Source organism: Boleophthalmus pectinirostris, unplaced genomic scaffold, assembly GCF_026225935.1.
Source record: "Boleophthalmus pectinirostris isolate CB_2022bp ecotype Guang Dong unplaced genomic scaffold, ASM2622593v1 HiC_scaffold_8, whole genome shotgun sequence".
Lineage (NCBI taxonomy): Eukaryota > Metazoa > Chordata > Actinopteri > Gobiiformes > Gobiidae > Boleophthalmus > Boleophthalmus pectinirostris.
Genome location: NW_026571515.1, coordinates 19,121,724 through 19,141,562, shown reverse-complemented (window position 1 = coordinate 19,141,562; position 19,839 = coordinate 19,121,724). Strand labels below are relative to the sequence as shown.

At 38.9% G+C, this 19,839-nt stretch overlaps 1 protein-coding gene across 1 annotated transcript in view; it reads left to right on the top strand.

Moving 5' to 3' along the window:
• Positions 1 to 19,839, top strand: part of plxna1a (plexin A1a) — a 519,677-nt gene that overhangs the window by 73,459 nt on the left and 426,379 nt on the right. Inside the window, exon 2 of the mRNA XM_055165879.1 lies at positions 16,995 to 18,335. Coding sequence (XP_055021854.1) covers positions 17,172 to 18,335 — 1,164 coding nt within the window. The 5' untranslated portion in view covers positions 16,995 to 17,171. The remainder of the gene's footprint in view (positions 1 to 16,994; positions 18,336 to 19,839) is intronic.

Sequence of the window (19,839 nt, the reverse complement as noted above, 5' to 3'; positions counted from 1 at the left end):
AGCAGTAGTGGAAGCAATAGTAGTAGTAGCAGTAAAAGTAGCAGCAGCAGTAGTAGTAGTAGCAGTAGTAGCAGCAGTAGTAGTAGCAGTGTAAGTAACAGCAGCACTAGTAGTAGTAGCAGTAGCAGTAGAAGCAATAGTAGTAGTAGTAGAAGCAGTAGTAGTAGTAGCAGTAGTAGTAGCAGTAAAAGTAGCAGCAGTAGCAGTAGTAGTAGCAGTAAAAGTAGCAGCAGTAGTAGTAGAAGTAGTAGTAGTAGTAGTAGTAGTAGTAGTAGCAGCAGCAGCAGTAGTAGTAGAAACAGTAGTAGTAGCAGTAAAAGTAGCAGCAGTAGTAGTAGAAGTAGTAGTAGTAGTAGTAGTAGTAGTAGAAGTAGCAGCAGCAGCAGTAGTAGTAGAAGCAGTAGTAGTAGCAGTAAAAGTAGCAGCAGTAGTAGTAGAAGTAGTAGTAGTAGTAGTAGCAGTAGCAGTAGCAGCAGCAGCAGTAGTAGTAGAAGCAGTAGTAGTAGCAGTAAAAGTAGCAGCAGTAGTAGTAGTAGTAGTAGTAGTAGTAGTAGTAGTAGCAGCAGCAGCAGCAGTAGTAGTAGAAACAGTAGTAGTAGCAGTAAAAGTAGTCTATCCAGCAGCAGTAGACTTTGTTGGTCCAATCAGAATGCACATTACACCATGTCCAACTATTCCCACTGTAAACCCCATTCCCAGCATTCCCCTTATCATACAACTCATTTTCCTCCCTGTGACTTTAAACGAATAGCCCATTTCTCTTTTTCTCTTTTGTCTACCCTCCCTCTCCCTCCCTCCATCTCTCTCTCTCTCTCTTTCTTTCTATCATTTCCTTCAACTGCAAAATTGCCGTTCTGCGGTCGGGAGCCAGCGTCGATTATCCACGCCAAATTCCCCGATAAAGTAGTGTGTTTGTGGGGCCATTCAAGCACTCAAACCCCCTGTAAATAGCGCTACCCCCCTTTAGCAACCATCGCGCTCACTTCCATACAGCTATCATGGGAGCTAGCCAACTGCACTGGGAATCCTGCTTTGAACGCTCCCCGCCACATCTAAATATTATTTTCCATGTTTTGGCTCCTCTGAGTGTTTTAACCCTTGCTGGACGGTCTGTTGTGTATAGCTTTAATTGCCTGGAAGTTCTGGTAAATCAAACTAAGAGGAAGAAGGCTCTCGAGAGATGGCAGTATGGGTCATTTCTTCAAACTGCCTGTAATGAGCCATGTTTATCTAAGCTGTATACATTCCCACTGGGGACTATAGTAATGCATTTCAGGTGTTGGGAAGTCTTTAAACGCTACAAGTTATATGGATCTCATTTTAACACTGAATAAAAATGATGACGTTATGGGTCGGGATCAGGGCTGGGTATCATTAAGAAGTTTCCGAAACATATCTCGATGCATAGGCCACAATATGATACGTGCACTTTTGAGTCAAGTCAAGTCAAATCATTTTATTTATATAGCACATTTAAAAACAACCACAACAAGTTGCATCAATGCGCTTTACATCATGAAACAATAACACAAATATAAAATATATAAAATATTACATAAAAGAGGGACTTGATGCACAAAGATAATAGATCATGGGCTGTTGAATGCCATCTTGAAAGTGTGTTTTTAGGAGGGATTTTAAAGTGAAGTAGTGAGGAGCAAGATCTCAGATGAAGAGGGAGGCAATTCCAAAGCTTGGGAGCCATATCAGAGAAAGCTCGGCCTCCCCGGTTTTGAGGCAGGATGGTGGGACGGACAGTAGGTTGAGAGAGTTAGTGTGGGGTTAAAAGATCAGTGATGTACTGTGGCGCAAGTGAATTAAGTGATTTATAAACAAATAATATAATTTTAAGTACTGAATAAAAAGATTCAGTACGATTCAATATGATATATTTCAAAATGATTCAATAACGGTTCAGTAAAAAAACTCATCTTAAATCATGGCTGCGATACTAAAAGTCTTTCTTAAACCACTAAGTTCATATGAAAAACACCCATTTTACTCAAAATAGTGAAAATGTCAAGTGTATAGCATAAACAAGTGAACTTTCTCTAAACAAGCAACATAACTGTAGCTCTTACACAGAATAATTTAGTAAAATATGCCAAAAAAATACTCTTGGCGATATATCCATACAGAAGCTCATGATATGCATACTGTATCACCAAATTAAATTATACGATATATTGATATTTCAGTATATTTGCGCCCTCTCTAGTAGGGTTGCATTGATCTGATACTAGTATCAGATAGCGGCGCTGATACTGTAAAATTTGCTGTGTCGGATATTGGTCCCCAAATATTGGTTCAGCTGATATCTTGGTTGAACGTATAAAGGAATGTAATAAATCTATTTACTGGCTGTAGTTGGCTCAGAATTTTTATTTATACAAAGCTGTTTTGTTGAGAGATAAATATCAGATACATAGCATATTTAGATCAGTTTTGTCTTGTTTTATTTTTGTTTTTGTTTCAGTCTCTGCTCTGGTTGATATCTGGTACTGGAAAATCCTTAAGTGTATAGTGTCGAAAAAGCTGGACTGATGTTATTATGGGGTATCATAGGATGAAGTTAGGTGCACACCAAAATCTGATTATAATCTGAATCTGATTTCTGGACATTTAAGATTATTTAAATGAACTTTAATGTCTGTTGTTGTTGCTGTTGTTGTAACCTGTGCCATCTTTCATCATTGTCTTCTAAGTTAGTCCCAGGAATTCTGCAGATCCCACATGGAGACCTGTTGGTGTTCGCTTTACAGGGCAGGTGAAGAGGTCCTTTGTTGTGTGAGGTGTTTGACCCCACCCTGGACCCGTGTCAGTGATGCTAGTGTCAATCCAATGTTACAGTCAGATAGGATTGATACCAACTGTAACATCTGATGTGTGTAATCAGAGGGACCAAACTCAGAAAGAAACTCGTTTGACTTTGCTGTGTACATGTCATTTAATAGTCTTATAACTCCAAAAATCTGATACTAACCTGATTTTGAATGTGCATGTAAACCAGTGTTGATTTGACAAATACAGAATATGTTATTACATTTCTTTCACTATGTAACTTCTCTGGTAGATGGTCCATCATCTGCTTGTCTCCATGGATTTTTTATTGCTTTGCCTGGAATGTTCCACAATATGGCATAAAACTTCCAAGTAACAGGTCATATCTGTGGAGAGACCTTTTTTTGGGTAAATACAAAAATGCCATACTGTGGAACATTCCAGACTAAGCAGTTGGCAGACCCCCCCTCCACCAGAAAACTTACCTGAAAGTTGAAAAAACTTCACAATGATTGTTCTAAACATCACAGTTGCAGTTTATAATGAACCTTAACAATGTTTCGCGCTGAAAAAATCTTATTTGAGAATTCTCTTTTGTGTGCTTTCTATTTCGGTTGAAGTGGCCTACTTATCATTATTGCATTTCTCTGGGCAGTAAATACTCCGGCCTCAGAACACAATGGCACTGGTTGATGGAGCTAAATATTTGCGACAAACAAAGAGGCGGCACTCTCGTTCGCAGTCCACCAGCCTGTTGACTTTCTGTACACAATAAATGTTGGGAGTTCCAGCTTGATGGATACTGTCATTATGTACTGAGCTGAAGTATCTCAATTCTGATGAGACAGGATAGAAATTAAAGTAGAAAGTATTCAGTTGCATGTAGGGCTGGGAGATGTAGTAATTCAAATTGAACATACACACAATTGACACTTTTGCCCACCCTCTTCTCTTATTGATACTTACACACATTACACATTTTTGTTTTTTGTCAATCAATCAAATTTGATTGATTGACTGAACAAACACAGACAAAAAAATACAAACATGTATTTAAACAGCACATTTTCAGGAGCCTGTGATCAATACGGGCGTTTATGGTCATGATTAGGGGTTTCATTTTCAGGAAAAAGGTCAGAGTGACAAACTGAGTGAGCTTGTGACTGTAATTTTATGTGAGAGAGAGATTTGTAAGGCCTTAGAAAAATGCATGAATCATGACGAAACTGAAAACATAATCTGACTCAAAGAAAATCATGATATAAGTTCTTTTAACTTATCTCATCCATGTACATTTTTGAGAAATGCTTAGGTAAAGCTGACAACAACTGGCATGGTAACGCATACTTCCTGATTATCACACAATAAAACACATTATAATCAGATGCAGACAGCATGCATTAGATTTATTTTGACCTCAAGAGCTGCTTATACGTGGGGAAAAAATCTGGTACATGAGCTTTAATGTTGACTCCTGAATGCTCATATTTTTTGTAGTTTGGTTTTTGATTTGAGTTCAGTTTAACCCAGATGAAGGCTTCTATTGGTCCACTTCTAGTCCTGGGCAAGGCCTGGTTTAGTCCGTGATTTTATCTTAATTTTGATGTGATTTCTCTGCAAGTAGATGAGTTTTGCAAACATTTATTTCTTTCTTAGAGCGCCAGCACATAAAGTTTGTGCAGATTCAAATCCACGACATTCATTAAAACTTAACAGAAAATCCTTTTTAACAAGTCTTCATTGACACACCATTAAATCTTAATAATACCCATAGTTATTGCTCACCAAATGAACTCGTCTCTGAGCTCACACCAGCGCGCCTCTGTTGTGATTGCAGTTTCTTTATCTGTAAAATATGGCTAAATCCCTGCACAGTGGAGGACTGAGAATGTGGGAATGGTGCATTGTTGAGGACTTAGAGAGATTAGGAATGATTAGGTCTTAAACAGTGTTCGTGGTGTAGGGAGTATTACAGCTCTGGTAATGAGTGACGGCTCGGCGGCACCTGTCACTGCCCCGGGTCCCTGCACAGATGACTCAACACTGCTCATTTGTTTCATTGCCTTTGGAGCTAATTCCGATTTTCTGTGTGCTGACTGTTATGGCTGTGAGTTCCTTGAAAACTGCGACGAGTGAATGGGCTGGATTTGCCAGTGTTACAGTTGTGTGTGTTCTGCTAAAATACATGTGTCAGCGCATGTTTGGAGGTAAACAACAGTGACAAAGTTATTCAGTCAACTGTGTGTGTGAATAAACTGTGTAGTATTTATACTAGGGATGTACTGATCCAGCTTTTTCAGATCTGATACTGCTTCCGATACTGAAGCTTAAAGTGTCTGCTGTTATCCGATATCAACCGAAATCAGTGCAGATGATGAAAACAGCATTTATTTTCTTTCAGCAAACATAAAATAAGACTGAACTGATCCAAATGTGTTATGTTACTTATCTCTCAAGTAGCTATAAAACAGCTTTGCATAAAACCAGTCTTATTATATATTAACTAGGGATGTAACAATAACCAAAATATCGTGATATTGTATCGTCAAGTCTCACAATAATATCATGGGCCGTCACAATATATCAAATCACAAGTTCCTTTGCTTAAATGCAATAATAGTAGCAACAGCTTGTAAACATTGGAAACTACATATCCCATGATTCATTTCAGTGCAGACAACATGAAGAAATATGTTTTTTACTTGAATTCTTGGGATTATGACGGAAATAATTCACACCAAAATCTTGTCAAGGTATTTTAAAAGCAAAAAAGTGTTCTGTCTACAATTATATTTGCCTCTTCAAAATATTGTAATAAATATCGTACCGTGAGATGCATATCGTGATAATATTGTACCGAGAGATTTGGATATCATTATATCCCTAATATCAACTGAACCGATATTTGAAGTCAACATCTGATTCAGCCACATTTTCAATATGAGGGCAGATATCTGATACCAGTATGGTTCAGTGTTTGTGTCCGCACTTAGATATAATTAATTTGGCTTGCTTCTCCACAAACCTGACTCATATTTGGCCTAAAGAAAGACCTCCACCTACTTGTTATAGTTGGCTTCGTCTACATCCATCTCAACCGCTTTGGTTACTGTTGTGCTGTACCACAAAAGGGACCCAGACAGGCGCTTGAGTTTGACGTCATGGCTTCACAGCTCTTCTCTGATGCATGGAATACAACTTCCAGGGTTCTTGCAAACTGTCTAGTGTATTCTGATTCTGACTTAGTCACTGGAGAGGAATGAAATTGAGCGGAAACACTAGGTGGCAACAGCCTGGCTAGAATTTGACCAAACCAAGTCTACATCAGGACTAAACCAGGCTCAAACAAGGACTAAATCCGGATAAGAGTGACCTCTGGGTTTTGATGTGTGTCTAGCTTTCAAAGAACATTACTAGAAGTAGAGTGAAGACCATGCCTTTGTTTGCCTTTTTGTGAATGCGAGATGTTTAAAGTCATGACCAGCTCGTGCTCACATACTCCACTCTGGCGTCTGTCCAATAGTTCCTTTGTGTAACCGGGGCCCGTGGGGGGAGCGGGGTGTTCTCAGTGCGTGGGGTCAGAGATGGAATGTGCCTGTAAATGAAACTGTGTGTACTCACTGTATGGACCCCTCCGCCTCTTTTATCTTTATTAGAATCGCAGGTGGGAGACGCAAGCTCCATTCAAACACTTATTATAAGTCTGGAAACACGGCCAAACTCACAGATCACTAATGCGAGGCTCAGACTGCGAAAATGGCACATATCCAACTATTACCAATTGTGAATGTAACGCTGCAGAATGTTTTAAAGTTTGTAAATAGGTTTTCATTGGCTTGTAGTTGGGCCAGAGAGGTGATTCATCTTGCGGCATCTGATGACACTGTTTGCAATCGCTTTAAGACTTGGACCTCAAAGACCAGCTATTATGTAATATCTGGGCACGCCATTATCTGACAATGTAAGGATGTCTTACGGTAAAATACTGTTGTAGAGTAATACTTTAGTGGATTGGTCATTTAAATGGTCTAAAGTCTACCAGAATTTATGTTAGTCAACTAATTATTTGAATAGAATGCATAGGGCAAAAATAGAAAACACACAGAGGTATTTGTAAGGGATGTAACAATAACCAAAATATCTTCTCGTCAAAGTTCTCACAATAATATCTTGGACCATCACAATATATCGAATTGCAAGTCTCCTTTCTTAAATTAAGAGTTATGGTGCAACAATACCTTCAAAAAGACAAAGGGGACTACACAGACCATGATCCTTTGCTTCATTTCAGTGTAGACTACAAGAAGAAGTAACAGTTCTAAGCATTTTTAAGTTTTTCTTCTTTGGGTTAAGTCTTGTCAAGGGATTTTAAGAGGAAAAAGAGCATATTAACAGTTTTGTAAGTCTCCACAGCATCTTGCTATAAATATTGTACCTTGAGATGTATTTTGTGAAAATATTGTTCCGAGAGATATGAATATTTTTACATCGTGAGCCTCCCCACGATATTGCAATAAATGGTTCATACCGTATCGGATCGTGAGACTTGGATATCGTTACACCCCCAGTGTTTGTGTAAACTCCTGACAGTTTGTGTGTGCACAATGGGTCAGTTTCATGGTAAGATCATATTAGTACTTCATAATTTTGAGCTTTAAAATATCCTATATTACGCAAAATGTATTATTGTGACCTTTAAGCCATGTTGTTACCTCATCAAAAATAGACTTGGAGTTGTGTTTTGTTTCATTCATTTCATGTTTGAGTAAACCTTTTACTTTTATTAGGCTGTCTACATCTGTCTACATCACAAGGAGAACAGATAATTTTTCTGTTCGAGAGAAGGACACAGCCTAAATATACAGGGTTTGTCTGTTAAACATGTGTGAATGAAACAAAAGACAGCTCCGGATATGTTTTTGACGAGGAAACATTATAACGTAGACCAGGAAATAGCGTAATATGGGCCCTTTAAGCCAGTTCCATTACAGACAATTTATACAACTTGATAGAAAATATGCAGTCTACTCATTTGCTATTATTATTTGAGGATTTGTATATTATCATGTTACATTCAGTAAGTTACTATGCACAAATTTAACCATACAATGTCAAAAAAATAGCAACATAACTCTTAATTTCAGATTAAGACTTGCAAATATTCTACATACATACACATATTTTTACCTCATTGTGCATTCCATACCCACTATACATCTAGACGCCTAATAACACCAATGGAGTTAGCTGTGAGCCGACTGTGCTAGCCTGAATTACCATGTCACTATTATTCCCTATTAGTGAAGATATCCAGAATTAAAATCCCCTCACGTTCAAGTGGCTTCTCCAACATTCTCTGGCTGTCCTGGTGTGACCCACGGCCATCTGGTCCTCAGGAAGTCTGGACTTTGTAAATAAATAGACTGCATTGGATTCTGTCTGCATTCTTGGAAGTGCCTGCATCTCATAAAGTCGAAACGCAATTTGCTACATATTCATTCGTCATTATTCTTTGTGAATTTGAAAGTATCTTGTCATTTTAAATTGGCTGCATATCATGGCCTTTTCTTTTTGACCTTTCAGCTTGGCACTCCACCAAGCAAAGGAAGGGGGGGAGTGAAAGTGAAATAACGCTTGTACAACTTATTCGCTCGATTTTGTTGCCGGATTGACTTCTTATTAACTTAAGATACATTCGGTTGAGTCATTTGCAATGGCGTTTTGGTGCTTTTTAATTCTACGCGTGAGATTTTCATTAGCTGATGGACTGGCCAGGCAAGCTTAAAGGTCAGTGACGAAGGGGCCACAGATGAAGCGTTAGCAAAAGGCGTGAAATCATTTGAACTTTGGAGAAGAGGAGTGCGATGAGAGAAGAGTTCCAGAGCCACCGCGGTGTGATTCATTGTGTCTGATGAGCTCATTACGGAGGAAGAGGAGGAAGATCATTTGCAAAGATAAAGAAGTGGATTGGGTTTGTCAGTGCCAGCAGTGCCAGTGTGTACAGTAGACTTACGCAAACTGTTTCAAATATAATTCTGTTAGCTAAAGGTCAACAAGTTTACATTGGAGTCTTTGAGGTGTGTGTCGTTTACCTTACAGCTTACTGCTTTGGCAAAGTCGTACATTGTAGTATCGGTGATGGATGAAGTACTCAGTTTTGTTATTTAAGTAAAAGTGCAGATACAGAGATAAAAAGTTAAAGTACCCATTATAGGCTACATTCAGACTGCAGCCTGAAGTGACCCAAATCCGATTTTTTAGCCCCTATGTGACCTGTATCTGATCTTTTAATGGCAGATTGAATGACACAGATCTGACTTTTTTCAAATGCAACCCAGACCACTTGGATATGTGTTACTAAAACTAATACATATCCCATCTTTTGACATTGACTTTAGTCTGAAGAGCGAAGTCGCATTCATCCCACCTACATGTCACAAATCTACACAAACGTTTCTGCCGCTGCCCCACAAAACGCCAAAGCCAAAAACCTCTTCCTTCTCATATTCAATCTTCTCCTTTAAACAAATAAGATGTTCACTTTCTGGCTCTGGTACGACAGCAACTTTAAAATCTCCAGGTGCTCAATGATGCGTCCATGTTTAAGGGACTTCCGTAAACACTGAGCACGCCCGCTGTGTGTGACGTCGTCGTGTCCTCCAGTGCGCATGCGGGACACTTTTGGGGCATTTAAAGTTCACACTGGAGATCACATACAAGTCACATTTAATTGAAAATGTGAACGACTTCACAAAAAAAAAAAAAAAGATTTCACAAAAAATCTGAGTTGAGCATTAAGCCCTGACTGTAGAAAAGACTATACTTAAAGAGTAAACTAAAAATATTTCACACAAGTGTTGTTCATGTGTTAAAGTGTTAAATGTAGTGAGTGATGACAAAAAAATGTAAAAAAAAAAAAAGTTCAAATTTTCTTAGGAATTTTGTATATTTTGTTTTGTTTGCTCAAATCCGAAGCTTGAACTCAAAAGCAGAATGTTACCATGAACATGCTAAAAATAACCCCTCAGATCATAGGAAAAGTACTTTTTCCTGTGTACCGTTTATCAAAACAAGACAAGTTTATTTGTATAGCATAATTCATACACACAGTAATTCAAAGTGTTTTACAGAATAAGAAAGACTTTACAATCTCAATACAAACAAATCAAAACATAAACAATCATAAAATGAACATTACCAACCTACACATCTAGCAGTTCCTAATTAACTTTTAGAAATCTAAAATGGGAAGCCGTAAGTTAGAGATGTAGTCTATATTTCAAAGAGCATAAACAAAGCAATTAATCAAATTTCAACAAAAATATATTCTTTTCCTTTTTTTCAATTCTTATCGATCCAGAACTCACTTAGTGCCATTCACAGTCCTCACTCAGCATTGTGCAATAGGAAAAACATCACATCACAACATGGCAAACACCCTTCCAAACACCAAATAGAACGCTCCTCGGTTTCCACAGATCGAATTGACTGGAGTTTGCGTCATTCCTCATTTGACCGTAGTGCTTTCGGAGCGGAGTTTACAATGAAAATAGCATTACTGTAAATGTTTATTCTGCCTCTGTGGTTGGCTGTCAGGAGACGTATGGGCCTGTCCGCGTACAGTTAGTGCCGTGCGTGATGTGTTTGGACGTGTGTCCCTAGCTGTTTGAGTTGTAAATACGATTGAATGGAGGCAGGGCTAGCACACACACGCACGCATGCCTATAAGAGCAGGGAGTTAGCACTAGCAGCAGCAGCCTATGTGAGATCCATGCTAAACAAGGGCGGTGTATAAATTTGCCTAAGTGTTTGGGCCAAGGCCTGTGACTGGGTGTGCAATCGATGTGCCAAGTGCAATAAATCAGAGTGGGACCGAGCGGGAAGGGCCCACAGCTTTATCTGATGTGGCAGGTGGGCTTCAGGGTCACCACACACACACTCTGAGACGTTTGAGAAAGAGGACTGGATGATTCAAGGGTTTCTCATATTATATTAGGCTGAAGGAAGGTAGACTGGTCTGGGATTGAGTTTGGAGTTTGTGGTTGGTAAACTTGTGACTGGTGGATTGATACCAAAATATTGCTATTATACTATACTTTAGAGATCTTTGGACGTTTTAGTTGTTGTATAACTTCTAAGGTGGAGGCTCTGCTACCTGCTTGTCTCCATGGAGATTAGGGCATTAAAATCTTCCTTACATTTGTTCAATTACAGGTGCTTTATAGCTCAAAAATATCTTAAAAACATGAATTCTTACCATGTGCAGGCTTGCTTCTCCATAGATCTAAGCATTAACCTGTCTCCCTTATGATTACCAAGTTTATTTTTTATTCTGTGGAATAATCAAAGTGAAATATCTAATTGGAGACAAGCAGGTATAGCGGACCCTCCACAATAAAAGTTTCAGAGTGCACTTTTAAATCTCCAGGATAAGCCAGTATTTTGTTTTGATAGAAATTTTGTCAGAAAAGTACACACCAAGTTTTATTTTAAAGGGACAGTTCGGAATTTTGGACATAGGACCTCATTTCCTAGTTAGCCCGAGTTTTGGAGATGTGTGGAGACACTTTTTTTTTTTTTTTTTTTTTTACAAATTCCATCCAGTCCTTGTATTTGCAGAGGTCACTGGTGCTAGACTAGTGCATGTCAGTGGCATAGTTCACCTGTCACTAAAAACACTACACAAAGCACCCGAAGCAAATCTATTATTACACCAGACTGTTGATGTGAATGTCTGTGTTGATAGAATAATGTTTGAAATAAAACTAACCTTGCATTGCATGAATCTTCGCACGTTGAGGGACTATTTTCTCATATATCAGTCCGCCGCTGCCAAGCTTTCTCTCAGGAAGTACAACTCACAGCTGCTGCTGCTCAGACATAAATCCTTCAAATGCATGGTTGGTTTTACTTCTAAAATTATTCTATTGACACAGACATTCACATCGACAGTCTGGTGTAATAAAAGATTTGCTTCGGGTGTTTTGTGGAGTGGGTAAGACTGTTTTTAGTGGCAGGCTATTTGTGCCCATTGCCATGTGCTAGCCTAGCCCCAGCGACCTCTGCAAATTAAAAAAAGTGTCTCCACACGTCTCCAACACTCTGGCTAACTAGGAATTGAGGTCCCATGTCCAAAATTTTGAACTATCCCTTTTTATTTTACATTTACATTTTTATTTTACATTTTTTCTTTTTTTACATTTTAGTCTAAAGAGAATACTGCTGAAAACATGACTACACAGTTCTCCTTTAGGTTTGTGATTTAAAAAAAAAAAAAGGGGTGTGCGTGAGTGGAAAATAATCCAAATTGGCAGTACTTGGGAGTCAAATTTTTATACGTGTTCGAAATACGTTGCGTATAATTTAGTTTCAGTGCACATACTATTCTTTTATTAGAGATGGACAGACAGAGATGGAGTGCAAATAGTCCACTCCAAAGTAAAACACTTAACAGTAGAGGAGCTCCAACGCATTTAATACAAAACTCATTGGCTTTGGTATCTGTATTGGATCCATATTGCAATAGTTTCCATAGCATTACTTGGCATCAAATCATAACAAAAGCCAGTAGCCCGTGACTAACATAAAATACAAAGCGCAAGAGCCTCGTATTGTGTATTCAGATTTAACCTTAACCCCACACAAGCACACAACTTATTCCATCCATTATTTGTCTGCTGAATTTCAGGTACCAGGTATTTTACTGGGGCTTAACTTTTGGTGTGGCATATTGAAGAAAGTGAATGGGGTGACATAAACACTTACAGACACCCTTTCACTCTCACGTGAATTCACTAATGACATATCAGTAAACTCCAGTATATTTATGAAGAGTGGGAGTAGATCTGTTACTATAATTACTATATCAACTTATCGTTCAGTATATGAAAGCTGGGACAATATACTTTTGGGTTCAATATTTATTATGTGTTGATTTTCTTTTCAACAGTGGAGAGATGTTATTTTAGTTGTAATCCGATAAGATCTAAGCTGTAAAGGGTTAAATAAAAAAATAAAAAAAACTTCTGTGGGTTCATTCTGCTATTATTGTAGCTTAGGCCTTTTAACAATACTGCCTATCAAGAAAATGGTTTACAGGGATTATCGTGCGTTATTGTTACGTTGTCAGTGACATAGTAGTAGTAAAGTAAAGTAAGTAAAGTAGTTTCAAAATATTATCATTTATTGTGATATTTCTCTTTAGTAATATGTCATGCTTTAAAATTTGGTAGTGTGACAGGCGTAAGTGGGAGGAAGCAGAGTCCCCAGAGTGAACCCATGAGAACATGAGGAAAGCTGGGAATTGAACTGTTTTTGCCAGAAAATATAATATTTATAAAATTCAGTTATGATTTGTTTTCTTCATGTCCCTAGTGTTAAAACAGATTTTACATTTGGATAGAAGCTGGCGATTGAATTCCTAGCTTTTTGTCAAGACCATGAAATGTTTAAAAAACATATTCCTATCGCCACATTCAGTCTTACTTGTTTTATCCTCAGATTTGAGAATACTACTTTCTTCAGCTGTGAGTATAGTACATTTTGTCCTATTTGTCCACATCTGTACTTTTGTCATCCTTATTACTCCTCCATTTCTGTTTTTGATCGCGCTAAAACATAAAAAAAAACTCCCAGAAAATCAAAGTAGTTTTTCTGCCATCACGTTCTGCCTCTTATCTCCACGTCCCAGTTTAGTGGAACAGCTGACATCACCAGCGCTAATACTATATGACCACCGTGCCCATATTCCACTGGCATATTTATAGATTTCATAAAAAGTGCATCAGAGAAGGTGAGATGAGAGAGCAGTAAAGATAGTGTCACTCCAGAATGCTTTATAACAACTTTCGTGTGCCTTTGAAACTAGCAGCAGTGGGAATACTGTACTGGGAATGACATACAGTAAATATGAGGCGTCCTTGCTTAGAGGTGCTTTACCGAAAAACAAATTTTCTTATACTGTCAACTCAGTCTTATGGTGTTATTTTAATATTCTAACCTACTCTAGTGCAAAATACAAGCTAAACACAGAATTCTGCAATTTATGTTGTTGTTGGTTTGACTTGGCTTTTTGTAAGAGAGAGACAGACAGAGAGATTTTATTGATCCCAAGGGAAATTCAAGTTTTGCTGCAGCAACATTACTCAGTCACCTTTGTGTCTCAGCCAAAAGTCTCTGTGCAGTTTAACAGGAAGTCTAGTGAGGTAGGGTCAGCAGATCCAGGTGAACACAACAGGAAAAGCCTCATTCCACTTTTGAGTTTCGGGTGGTGATGAAACAGTTCATTGCCTCAAAGTATTTCTTTTGGAAGGTCTTTTCCCACATTTGCGACCACATATGCAGCCTGTAGCATCTCAAATGTCCATAGCTAGTGGAATCCAACCACCAGCTATTCAACCTAAGACATTCAGAGTGAACAAAAGACATGCTTTGTAGTTAGTTAAATGGGGCGGCAAATGCAGGCTTTGCAATTTCTCATTGCACCAATTCAAATTATGATTTCAATTTGAATTGGATATTGTAGTCTCCAATTCGGTCTTTATATTTCAGATTCAAAATTTTACTATCATTGTCATAGATATAAAAACATGATAAAACGTGTATTAATAATGTATTCAGTTATGGTAATTATCATTTAAACGGTTTCCTAAATGCTAGAGAAAAGCGTAGGGCGTTGTAGATCAGGTCCTATTAAACAATATAGAAGCGACACTGTACTGGAACACTGCTGTGAGTGTGCGTGGGCTGGAACACTGGCCTTATTGTTGGGGTGGGACATCAGCAGCATCGTCATAGCCCACTGTAATCACGGCCAGTCCACATGAAAGACACTATTGACAAGGAGAGAAGTGTCCTATAGGCAGAGGAGACACATCCCAGTTTAATGAAAGAAGGAATGGGGCTGAAATAAGAGCCGCAGATAGCTCCCTAACCAAACTTCATTATTAAACAAGCGCTCGCCTTGTGCTTTGTATTAAGTCAGGCATAAACCAATGGACTGGGGAAATGACTGTACAGAGGTATGGAGGAGGGATATAAAGATGGTACTTAAGATACAGGGCTATTACAAAACGGTGAGAGCTGAAAGATTATTTGAGCCTGAAGGAGATGAAATGCACAGTCAATCACTTATACACCAATACAAGTTGAACTCATTTAGTCATTTTTACTATATTTGGATTGCATTTAGTAGTAGTAAAATATTTAGGGTGTACTTTAGTGTCCCAGTTGGAAGATTTGTCTCTGCGTATGACCCATCCTTCAGTGCTGCTGGGACAACCTGTAAGAGCCACTGGGGACGTATCCTCTGTATGTTTTGAGTTGGTATGGTTTGAAACAAGTTCAGTTATCAAAAAACTATCTGAAACCAAATGTATAGTTTCCCATGTAACTGTATAGACGTTTTTGGCATAGATATGTTTTTGAAGTCCTGGTACTATGCTTCAGTTCTCTACTGCTCCTGACAGGTTGCCCAAACAAAGTATGGTTCAAAATCAATGGATCACTTAATAGTAGAGATGTAACAATAACCGAAATATCGTGTATCGTCAGAGTTCTCCCAATAATATCGTGGACCATCACAGTATATCGAATGACAAGTGTCTTTGCTTAAATTAAGAGGTATGCTGCAGCAGTAGCAAAAAAAAACAAAAAAAAAAAACAGAGAGAACTACAGAGATACATACAAAATCCTTTGCTCCATTTCAGTGTAGACTATATTAGATAATAGAAATAACAGTTCTAAGCACTTTTAAGTTTTAGTTCTTTGGATTAAGTCTTGTCAAGTCATTTTAAGAGGAAAAAGTAGCATATTCACAGTTTTGTGAGCCTCCACAAAATATTGCAATAAATATCGTACCGTGAGATGTATATCGTGAAAATATTGTACCGAGAGATTTGGACATTGTTACATCATGAGCCTTCCCACCATATCGTGAGCTGGCCCACGATATCTCAATAAATGTTGCACCATGAAATTTATACTGTGACGATATCGTATCGTGAGGCTTGGATATCGTTACACCCCTACTTAATAGTACATTTGTATACCTTAAACTAAATTAATGGACAAAATGGTTGCTTGATTTCAAACAAAAAAAATTCTTCTTATAAAAAAAAAAAAAAAAAAAAAAAAAAACTGTATCTGAACTTTACTGTAAGAGTGAATGTAAGACTTTGGGTGCATTTCAGGATAGACTTTACTTTGTTACACCATCATCCTGTACAGCAGATACAGTGAACATCCAGAGCAGAACACTGTAGAATAGCTGAGCTTTTTGATTCTCACTTATTCTCTCCCTATTTTCACTTTTACCAATCTCTCCTCCATCTCCACAGCCTTTGTATTGACCTGGGATAGAGCCAAATAGCTTTGACTCTGTTCCCTTTTCACTGTCTCTCCTATTTTATCGGCTTCCTGCAGTTTCCCCTCTGTAGCTCCATGCTAAATATACAATAGAACAAGGATATCACTGACTCACCTTGTGGTTGCTATTCAAAAACGCATCCTTTTTTACTTGTGGTTTGACGCACATCTGAGTTCATTTATTTTGAGAACTGGTCATCAGATTTTTATGTACTTTCATATGATCCAGACTCAGGAGGTGTTTCAGGATTTATATCCGCAGACATACATCAAAATCAAGTGCTGTTTTTGCTTGTTAGTATCTTTCAGTATTGTGGAGAATTTGGGAATTGCGCGGACATGAACAAAGAGTTTATTAAGAATGATAATGATTGGGCTTGGTAAATACTTAAAGGAGCTCTATGCAACTTTTCAGGTGTACGATCCATCACCATGGAGGTTTTATTTCTTTTTCCGCAGTATGGTTTTAAATTTATCTGACATGCATTTATGAAATTATAAGTCAAGAATATCTTACCTTAAAATGAGTGAGGTAACTTCTCCACAGATATGACTTGTAACTTGGCATGGTGGTGTCTAGAACTTGTCTCTAGATATAAGTTTAATGCCATACTGTGGACCATTCCAGGCAAAGCAACAAAAACAAAAGCCCTCTACCAGAAAAAAATATGTAGTGTACCTTTATTTAATACCACAAACCTTACCCTTTAATTAAGTAAATGTGTAATATTATGAATTACATCTTATAGAGGTACCAAGATTTTCTTTTTCACTGAAATATAATGCTATATAATGTCACAAAATCATACATGTTTTACTGACATGTTTCTTGTCTTCTGTTCCCCAGGGCTGGTGGTCGATGTGAATGAAGCCCAGAGAATGAGGTTGTAAAATCAGCTGAGGACCTAAGGAAGAGGGAGTTGCTTCTGGAAAGCCACCAAATTGCTAAAGTCCCCTCAAATATCGAACGCCCCAACCAGGATTACCTTCACCAACTAAGCCTCCACTCCCTCCCCTCACCGCCATGTCCTCCCACCATTACCCCTCCCTCCTCCTCCTCCCAACCCTGTTCCTCCTCACCTCCTCCAGAACCTTCTCGTCATCACCATCCCCCTTTCTCTCCTTCTCTCCACCGGAAGGAGGGCTCACGCATTTGGTCGTCAACAACAAAACCGGCGAGATCTACCTTGGTGCTGTCAACTGGATTTACAAGCTATCGAGCAACCTCACCAAACTTCGGAGCCATGTTACCGGACCGGTCACTGATAACCCTCGCTGCTATCCCCCGCCCGGCGTCCAATCCTGCCCTCACGAATTAATCCAAACTTCCAACGTCAACAAGCTCCTCTTACTCGACGCCGCCCACAACCGCCTAATCGCGTGCGGAAGTACTTCTCAAGGGATCTGCCAGTTTCTTCGCCTGGATGACTTGTTCAAACTTGGCGAACCCCATCATCGCAAGGAGCACTACCTATCCAGTGTGGCCGAAGCAGGTACTATGTCCGGAGTGGTGATCTCCCCGGATATCTTTGGAGGTGGAGGGAAGCTTTTCGTTGGAACGCCCATTGACGGAAAGTCGGAGTACTTCCCAACCTTGTCAAGCAGGAAGCTGATGTCCAATGAGGAGAACGCTGATATGTTTAGCTTTGTCTACCAAGATGAGTTTGTGTCATCGCAGTTGAAAATTCCTTCGGACACGCTGTCGAAATTCCCAGCGTTCGACATCTACTACATCTACGGTTTTAACAGCGAGCAGTTTGTGTACTATCTCACCCTCCAACTGGACACTCAGCTTACCTCTCCAGACGCCAGCAGTGAACAGTTCTTCACATCCAAAATCGTGCGTCTTTGCGTTGATGACCCCAAATTCTACTCGTACGTTGAATTCCCGATTGGTTGCACGAAAGACGGCGTGGAATATCGTTTGGTTCAGGATGCCTATCTTGCCAAACCTGGAACTCGCTTGGCACGCTCCCTAGGTATTCCGGAACACGAGGAGGTCCTATTCACAGTCTTCGCCCAGGGTCAGAAGAACCGCGCCAAGCCGCCCAAGGAGTCTGCGCTCTGCCTATTCACGATGAGGAAGATAAAAGAGAAGATTAAGGAGAGGATTCAGTCGTGTTACAGAGGGGAGGGGAAACTGTCACTACCCTGGTTGCTGAACAAGGAGCTAGCCTGCATCAACTCGGTAAGTGTCTCCCACAAGTGTTTTGGTGTTCATCAGACGCTTTTAAAGTGACGCTAGGTCTGATTGTGGAGTGAGCAGGAGATTGCAGTTAAAAATGTTTGGCAGGAAAACATCATTATCAAGTCTGAGTGCTTTTGATGTGTTTTTGTGCCCTGATTATAGAAATTAGTAGAAATATAGCTGTTTGAGTTGGATAATGACGACTTCTCGTTTTTAGCTTGCTTGTGGTGGATGTTTCAGTCACCATTGTTTGGTTTGATTCTTTTGTGACCAGTGGCTCAGAATTAGATTGGTGTGCTGTTGGCATGGTTTCTACTGCATTAAAAAGAGTCAAAAGCAATAACTAAAGGTGCACTATGTAACTTTTCTAGGGGGGAGGTCCATCACCTGCTTGTCTCCATGGAGATTATGGCATTTATTCAATTACATGTGTTTTATTGTTAATCAGTACCTTGAAAAACATGTATTCTTACTGTAAGCGGGCTCATCTCTCCATGGATCTAACCTGTAACTTCACCATTGCTTGTCTCCATGGAGATAAATAAGTTTAATGACACACTGGTGAATGGTCCAGTGCAAAGCAATGACATCTCCATGGAGAAAAGCAGGTGATGGATTCCCTACCAGAAAAATTACAAAGTGCACCGGAGAAAGAAGTCAAAAAAATTTCAAATACAAATGAAGAACTGACTGTGGTATTTTGGCTTAGTGCCGTATACTTGATTTTCTTTATTAATACAGCATGGTCAGCATTTACCATTTTGACATATCCATACATTATTCACTGATAAAGGTCCATTTATGTCCTGGCCAAATCTTTCCAGCTGTTCTATACCTTACATCACTTCAGACAGAAAATCCTCAACATATGTTTGGTATTTGCTCACATATGGAATAGCATTCTCTCAGGACCCATCCACACTGCTTTGTTGTATATACGTAAAGTAGATTAGATGCTGTTACTATATGCAAACCCCAATGAAAATTAATGGCAGTCTTTCCATCCAAAGTTGAATATACAAAAAAGAAGCCAAAATGGGAAGAAAAACAAACTTGAAATTTCGAAAAGTCCAGTAAAAGTAGTTCAATTTGGGGGTTTGTTCATAAAATGCACATTTGCCAATACTTTTTTCAAACTCTCTTCAGCACCACAATGTTTGTCTTGGAATCTCAAGATGAAAAAACAAAATTTAGAACTTAGCTTTACAAAATTGGCTTGGAATTTTGAAAAACCTTGCAAAAGCAGTTTCCTTTGGGGTTTAGCTGATTTAATACAGACTGTTGCCAACACTTTTTCAGACTATACATATATAAAATTGGACATAGCTGACCCGCTGACCACTGCGTTCCAAGTAGGAAGTGTTCATGGGTGTGCTTCTGGCTCCATCAACTTTGTTTCCAATTGACTTTACACAGAAAAATTGTTACCTCTCTATTAAGCTGCTCCACGTGATCATGGTGTTTTTATTTCACAAATTCCTATTCCTAATATGGAACTGGCTCC